This window comes from Eucalyptus grandis, chromosome 5, assembly GCF_016545825.1.
Source record: "Eucalyptus grandis isolate ANBG69807.140 chromosome 5, ASM1654582v1, whole genome shotgun sequence".
NCBI classification, from domain to species: domain Eukaryota; kingdom Viridiplantae; phylum Streptophyta; class Magnoliopsida; order Myrtales; family Myrtaceae; genus Eucalyptus; species Eucalyptus grandis.
This window is the reverse complement of record NC_052616.1, coordinates 56,014,459-56,023,036: the sequence shown is the minus strand read 5'-3', so window position 1 is coordinate 56,023,036 and position 8,578 is coordinate 56,014,459. Positions and strand designations below refer to the sequence as shown.

The window sequence follows — 8,578 nt, the reverse complement described above, 5'->3', positions numbered from 1 at the left end:
AGCCGATGAACTCAATTGATAAAAAGTGACAAAGGTTTATGACTGAAGTAGTAAAATTAAAAAGGTTTAAAATTGAATTGAGAAAAGTGCAATAGATTTAGGATTTTTAAACTATTTGCCCTCTTAGAACCTTCGCAACTTCTCAATCTCATCTTTTTGACAGACTTTCACTAATCAATTGAGTGGAAATGAACAAACAAATTCATTTCCAATTATCATTCAACACGATGATCTTTTAAACTTGAAATAACTATTTTGATCATGTTGATGATATCGTAGAAAACCCTCCCCGTTCATGTCCATTATGGGGCAATCAATAGTGCCTATGTTTCTTGTTTGGGCTTACACATTGAATTACAACTTCTATTTTGATAGAAAGAAGATTATTTTCAATTACGTGGCTAAAGTTAAAAAGTCAGCACTCCAATCAGTATCACCGCTCGACACACCGACACCCACAACCTCAACCAACCGCCTTCAAAATACATCTTGAGTCAAATTATTCTTTATTGCCAGCTTTGCATCTCTACGCAACGGGTCACCTGCATGCCAACATCATGGGGTTTTGTTTTAGGAAAATACTATACTTACTAAGATTAGTTTATACAATTAATTTATTAAATGAGGTATCCGGCCATTATTGATTCTTGTATATAACGGATTATTTAGATAATCACTCACGATCTTACCTACTCCTAGAAAAAACAGTTTTGTAAACTAATGTTTTTTTGTTGAAGTTTTGTAACCTAATTTTGATCAATCTAACTCTGTGGCTTGAGTTTTAACTAGTCAACACATATTACTTTGTAACTTTTGATTTTATTTGGTCAATGCGGACAATCGTTGGAAAATTTGTTTTCATTGTGGCACTATGGATTCAAGTATTATATTCCCAATTGACATAGCAAGTTAGCAAGACGTTCCTGTCAAGAACCTTCATTAGATAATTTTGTTTTCCTGTTTATTTTGGGCCATCATTGATACTGACATTTCTATTTTCTTTTCCTTCCTATTTCCCAAGATCTGAACAGTGTTTTACCGTGACAAGAAGTTGCGTGTTGGAGAGAATGAACGTTGGGGAGGGAGGGAGGGAGAGAGAGAGGCTTCGTCCAAGGGATCCACGCGTGCCGCGTCGCGCCACGTGTCGGCCGCTGAATCGTGCAGGACTACCTAATATTTGTCGACGAACAACCCCTGGCGACACCGAGGTAGAAGACGTCGACGAAGTAGATATTTCGATGACGCAACTTGTGTAGAAGCTGCACCAAATATTGGTGTATTTACAGTATTAGCCTCTCGACACTAATCAAAGAAACACCCGAAACGCCCAAAAAAAAAAAAAAAAAAAACTAAGAAGAATGGATCCTCCAAATCTCCTCCTCTTGTTTCTTCTCACCTTTGCTTCCACCATTAACGCCCAACTCCTGGCGAACTACTGTGGTTCGACCGGCAACTTTACGGCCGACAGCGCCTACCAAACCACCCTCACCAACCTCCTCACCTCCATCTCCACCAACTCCTCGTTGCTCAACTATGGCTTCTTCAATGCCTCCTCCGCCGTCTCCGGCACCTCCCAAACCCTCTACGTCATCGGCTCCTGCCGTGGTGACCTCGCTGCCGAGAGCTGCCGCACCTGCCTCAACACCTCGGCCTCCGACATACGCCGCCTCTGCCCCCTCCAGAAGGAGGCGGTCCTCTACAGCGAGTTCTGCAACGTCAGATACTCTGACGCCTCGATCTTCGGCATAGTTAAGACTGAACCCAGTTACACTTTGTCCAACACGGGCAACGTCGCAAGCCAGGTCATGTACAAGCTGGGGAGAGAGATGGAAGGTATGCAGCGCGAGGCAACCGGCAGTGGCTCACTGAGGAAGTATGCTACGAAGACCATGTCCGACGGGTCTGACACGGTTTACGCAATGGCGCAGTGCACGCCAGACTTGACGGAGGAGCAATGCATCGAGTGCCAAAAGATAATTGTCGGGACCTTCGAGAACTGTTGTGTCGGGAGGAAAGGATTGAGGACCCTGGCGCCGAGTTGCCAGTTCCATTTCGAGACCTATTCTTTCTTTAGCCCAGTTGCCGAGCCACTTCCACCTCCGCCACCGCCTCCGCCTCCGCCTCCGCCACCGCCGCCGCCTCCAGGTACGTTGGCTCTTGTTCAGGTATTAGGCACGTGGCTTTTTGTTTTTTGTCCTCTTTTAATCTGGGTGAATTAAGATCATCTAATTATTAATTATATGAGTTCCACATGAGATTTGTACGATTAATTGTTCAAATAAGTTAAATCCATATACTCCATAGACCATCTGATTAATTTTTGGGTCAGCGCGTTGGATAAATACAGTTTTGCCAAAAAGAAGGTACGGAGTGATTCTATATTTTCAGCAAAAGAAGCTAGGGTCCATGTCTCAATCTTTGGCGCATGGACATGGCTAATAGTCAGCTATCACGGTGAGTTCTCATTGAATCAAAAGTTACAGAAATCATTGCTCGCAAGCCGTCATGTGAGATCTTTAAATTAATAATAAAGTGAGTTTAGGCCGAGGGTAATTAATCATTAGTAGATGTTCATTCTCCTCATTTAGTCACCACCGTTTGTGTAGTGATATAAACACAAAAGGGTTTCAACAATAAGAGAAGTAGATCGACATCTAAATTGATCTAGGCTTAGAGTCCATATCAACCACCTTTAAGGTCACACTGTTGGTGGTGATCACTGCTAATCGTCCAAAACAAAAATTAAAAATGGTAAGACAAATTGTCGAGCTTAGATCATCCAAGCAAGTTACTCAACCCCCATTTGCACTTTTAAATCTGCTATGTGCTGATGCTCTTGATGTATTCACAAATAACTCGGTTAATTAATGCATCTCATCCGTATTTTTGACCAAAAATAAAAAAATAAAAATCAGCCAAGCAAGAAATACCGTATGGGAAACATATGCCTAAAAGCTGTGCCGGCAACAACAAGGCAATTTATGGTTCAATTATCCTTAAACCTATTTTATGGATGTCAAACTTTTGTGTAAGATTTTAATGTAGTCCTTCTGGCCACTTTTTGCTAGAAATCCCTGCCATGGCAGTATGTCATATAGGACAATTGGAGATTAATGGATTGTTTTGTCATCGATTTCTTGATTAGAAAGATTACATTCGAATTTTTCATCAAGATCTAGTTTTAAATTGGGTAAATTTGAAAATTTCAAAAGTGAATTAGTATACATACAATACAATAGAATTAGGACTCATTGGGTAATTTTCCCTCTAATTTCGTGTGTGGGGTTCATAAAGAAGACCAAAATTGGACTTCTTGTGGCGGTGGTTGATATATTTATAAGGCTAATGTGAATAGGGTTTTTTTAGAGGGATTTAGACCCAAGTGCTCGTGTGCTGCAGCAGCGGCAATAATTCCCTATTGCCGGACTTCGTAGGTGATCAAACGTGGGTTGTTAATCCGAATTTTTTTTTTGCTTCTTAATATTCTTCATTTATTCGTCTCCGTCAATTTACCAAAAACTGAAACTTATAAATGCTAGAATTGCAATAGAAGTTCAGACTTTCTGTTTGAGCCTCTCTATTCAAATTTCTCAAGCCCCTTCTTGTGTGCGTAATTGCCAATCTTCACGCGTCAGTCTTAGGCCATATTCCTACCTAGTGAAGCACAGCGTTTCTGACAACAACAAAAAAAGAAAAAAGAAAAAGCACAATATTGGAATGTTTACATATTATTCACGTTTTCATCTAAAATGTTTTTAGATTTATTTGGCAGTTGTCTCATAAACAATACGGAAATTGTGCAGGAAAAAGCAACAAATCTACCGTGATAACCATCGCCATTACCGTTCCTATTGGAGGTGTTATGGTCCTTGTCGTTTATATTTGTTGTTTGCTTCGAAGAAAGAGAAAGAAGACACATGAAGTCGTCAAAGGAAAAGACGGTAAATTGACTAATTGCCTTTTTTTTTTTTTTTTTTTTTTTAAGCTGTCTATGCCAAATAAATGAGCATATTATGATATTTCTTGATTTTTCATAAAGAATCATATATGTTAATTAGATGAATTAAGAGTCCGTTTGATATAAACGGAGCACATATAATGGAAATGATCAAGGACAAAGATCAGATTCTTCATGTTCTTTCAAACCTTGAAAACTACATGACTGCACAGGCAATCATAATGCCATCAATAAGTTTGGAAATGTAACACCTCATTTCTGGCCTTAAAGATAAATAGATGTAGCAAGTCTACAAAAATTTTCCCAAACACCAATGAAAATCTCTCCTTTTTATAGCCTGCTGCATCAAGAAAATTTAAACAATCTCAGTGCTTTCATGACACAAAAAGTAGAGAGTTCGACCTTGCTTAGAAGACTATCTGTCAATTCCTTGAAATATAGGCAGCTTATCTTATATTGCAAACAAAACATGAATCCAAACCTTAGCAAATTAGATGAAAATCAAATCAGCCGATACCATTTGACTCATGGCTCTTTTGCTCACAATCTCCAAAGCTGAAGTAGAGGTGAGAATGTCACAGGAAGCAGCAGTGCAAGAATCTTGGTCTTCCGAAGAAGCGTTCAGACAAATTACACCACAAATAGCTACCTAGAATGATACCTTGTCTTTAGACCTCACATTGGGCCTTTTCCATTTAGAGTATAAATCATATCAGAGATGAGCATAATAGTAAAGTATTCTCCTTGGGAATAGGTCCAGCAAGATCCCATTTGGATGCCATGAGTCATTCCAGAGGGATATAGATTCAACATGACCAATCACAAAACAAGGCCTCAAAATGCTCCTAACATTTATCAATTCCTTCCAAGCATAGGTAGCATTTGCACCACAATTAACAGACCTAGCAGTACCTTCAGCATGAAGAATTGATCATGATACAAGATTCATTTCATTATTTTGTTCCCCACAGTATTGATGTTATTATAATTTTTTTCTTCATGACCAATCAAGAGGGGAAAGATTCCATTGGGTTAAGGGATAACCATGCCAGCCCAATCCGGTGCTCTTCATTGTGATAATGTTCCCAAGTACCGGCAACCAATAAACTCCACTAGAGCCAATGTCGATACAATTTGATAATCAAATTGCATTTTTTGGTAATGCAGGTGCAAATGAACTTACCACTGTGGAGTCCTTGCAATTTGACTTGGCTACAATGCAAGCAGCGACAAATGATTTCTCTCCTGAAAACAAGTTGGGTGAAGGTGGATTTGGTGAAGTTTTCCAGGTACATATTACATATAAGTTAGAAACAATGAAGGATGCTTTACATATGAAAGATAATGTTGCTGAAAAAGAAATAAAAAAAGAAGAAGAAAAGAAACATGTAACATTCTTTTAGTTTAGTTTTTAAAAAGTTGCAATAAGGAATTAAACGGTAAATTCAACACACTTTAGGGTAGAATTCCGGATGGACAGCAAATTGCCATGAAGAGGCTATCTCGAAGCTCTAGACAAGGTGATGAAGAATTCAAAAATGAAGTTCTATTAGTTGCAAAGCTTCAACATAGAAACCTTGTACGACTACTTGGATTTTGCTTGGAGGGGGACGAAAAGCTACTCGCCTACGAGTTTGTGCCAAATAAAAGCCTTGATTACTTCTTATTTGGTATGTTGCAATTTAACCTTCTTATGTACAATTGCTTAAAATCAAATGTTCTAGCATTCACTAGCTATGGAAAACTTGAAATTAAGAGGTTTTTGTTCTTTCAACTAATTATAGTTTTTTTTTTAAGCTACCTTTAATCGATAAGAGAATATATTTACCTTGAGCTTTTGAATAGGTGCCACATGCTAGCACATAATGAGTTTTGGTGTAATAATGCAGATCCTCAAAAAAGCAGTCAATTGAATTGGTCAGTACGTTATAAAATAGTATCTGGGATTACTCGAGGAATGCTCTATTTACATGAAGATTCTCGCCTCCGGATCATCCATCGTGACCTAAAATGTAGTAATATCTTGTTAGACAGTGAAATGAACCCGAAGATTTCAGATTTTGGCATGGCAAGGATTTTTGGAGTCGATCAAATTCAGGCTAGCACAAATAAAATCGTGGGGACTTTGTAAGTCTTAGATCTTGAGTAGATGACTTTGTAATTAGATGCCAAACATGTTCATTTTATCTATTTAAGGATGCTCATTGATCTACATCTAATTTTGCAATATACATGTGGCTAATGTTTGGTTTTGCAGTGGTTACATGTCTCCCGAATATGCAATGCATGGAGAGTTCTCTAGTGAAATCTGATGTTTATAGTTTTGGCATACTACTTATAGAGATCATTTGCGGCAAGAAGAATAACTTCTACCACGAATTGGATGGGGGAGAATATCTTGCTAGTTATGTAAGTTTCGTTGCACTAGAGCAGGAAATATTCACATTGCACTCTCTATAATTTTGATCAAGTGAAATTGAAATTCCTTTGTAAAAACTTAGTCCTTTAGCCTTAAAAAAACACTTGTGGTTCTTTTCCTTAGTCATATATGATTATTTGCAAGATTCGGATGTCTTGCATGATGAGTCATTGAATTAATGCCACAATTTTGTGAAGATTTTCTAGAATTATTCTTGCAGGTATGGAATAAATGGAGGAATGGCACACCCTTGAAAGTGTTGGACCCATCTATTGTTGATTCATATTCAAGGGATGAAGTCCTTCGCTGCTTACTTGCACATTGGCTTACTATGCATTCAAGAAGATCCAGCCACTAGACCCACCATGGCAACTATAGTTCTCATGCTCGCAGTAATTACTTTAACCCGCCATTGCCTCGACATCCGGCCTTCTTTGTCCGAAGTAGATCGGGGGATTGAGCATCCCAATGGAAGAGCTTGGATTGAATCAATCTACTAGTAGGACCTTGCCTTCGTCGACCAATGACATGTCGGTTACCGAATTGTACCCTAATGAATGGCTACGTAAGTGAAAGTATTCTTCATGGATGGTCTCATGATGAGATTGCTTGACTTTCCATAGTGATTTTGTTATGAATCATAAGCAAAAATCAATGTATTTGGATAATAAGCTATTGATTGTTTAAGGGGGTAGTGTGCATTTAAAAAGAATACTCTACACATGTTATTCATCATAGTTATTTCTAAGTTGTTATTATCATTTGAAGCTAAATCATACGTCAATCCTTTGTAATATTGCACATTTGTAAATTATTGTCCATCTATTAGGATGAATATTACTTCTCTTTTTAGACAAAATAGTGCTTGTTAGACTATACATGTCTTCACTTGTGAAACTAGTTGGGCTTTGGTGTTGTTAAAACTATACCTATAGGCTATAGGTGCTCAATATCTAATAGGATTTCTCTTGGGCATTGATCAACCTTGGGGACTTTGCGAGCCCCTATTGCCAAATGTCAATTTTGTCTAGCCCATCTCCATGAAGTCCAAGTTGTCCACCATTATCGTGAGGCCAATCAGTTAGCAAACTTGAAGCCCTCCCTTGTAATTGGTTGCCTAGCCCATCTCAGTCCTTTTGAGCGATCGTTTCTTCAAAAGTGTTCTTTGTGTACGGAAATTGTTAGTTGAAGAAACTAAAGTGATCCCTTCAATCAGGAAAAAAACAAACCAAAAGTGTTTGTACTCTTTGACAATATTTATAGCTCGAGACGAAGATTATCTATATGCTTTGTGAGTGCACTTTCTCTTACAAAATCAGGAATAAATTGGTTGCAATTGTGTTTTCTTAGTTCTTTCATTGATTGATATAACTTTTTCATTTACCATCACGGTATTTAAATTATATTAGCTCTATCAATATCTTGTCATGGAGTTGACCGAACGAGTGTCTAATTGTTGTCATTTCCCAATGATTCTTGGCGACAGTTTGCAAAACCCTCACCAACGACGGTCACTAATCTACAAGCCATCTATAATGAGAGTTTTAAAATCAATTTTGACTTATTTTTTTGTACTGTTTTGCTCATCGGCTATCGGTTTCTTCTAGTAATGTTAGCTCATCTATGTAACTATAACAATACCTTTTTTAGGAAGACATGAAGCAAGTCAACTCACATTGTGGACGTGTTGTGTTCAAGTATCAATACATAAATTTTTCAAGCATGAGATTATTGGGAATCAATTTATACCAAATACAATTATCTTCTCACGGTATCCATTAATTTAATAAGCTATCCATTTTCTGAATTTCCTAGCACCCACTTGACAAAACGTTTAAGTATTCAAACATTAAAAATCACCTATGGAATGACCATACCAGCGATGACACAGTAAGTTTTGGGCAGCTTGAAGCCGGAAAGCCCCAAGGACTTTTGGAGAAATAGGGGCAAGAAGACGGTCCGAGTGTTGGTTGGTTTACCCATTGTTTTGTTCTTATCATGTTCGATAAATTAGCACAAGAATTCAATCAAATCGCACTTATTCATACATGTCTCCTCTCCTTAACCTTTGAACCAAAATTTACCCAATCAATTAGATAGCAAACCATTAAGTGGCGATTTTATATTCTAATGATCGATTTGGTAAAGACAGTAAGTGGTCCTCCCAAACTTCTAGAAGGTGAACCCACATTTCATGTTAC

General features: G+C 38.1%; 1 protein-coding gene across 1 annotated transcript; it reads left to right on the top strand.

Annotated features, from left to right (window-relative positions):
• Positions 1-1,311: 1,311 nt before the first annotated feature.
• LOC104445752 (cysteine-rich receptor-like protein kinase 10) lies at positions 1,312-6,877 on the top strand. The gene is given in 9 exon segments (XM_010059678.3): positions 1,312-2,145; positions 3,804-3,941; positions 5,126-5,247; positions 5,418-5,628; positions 5,848-6,085; positions 6,216-6,258; positions 6,260-6,367; positions 6,598-6,690; positions 6,692-6,877. Coding segments are annotated over 9 exon segments (1,926 nt in total). The 5' UTR covers positions 1,312-1,358.
• Positions 6,878-8,578: the final 1,701 nt, after the last annotated feature.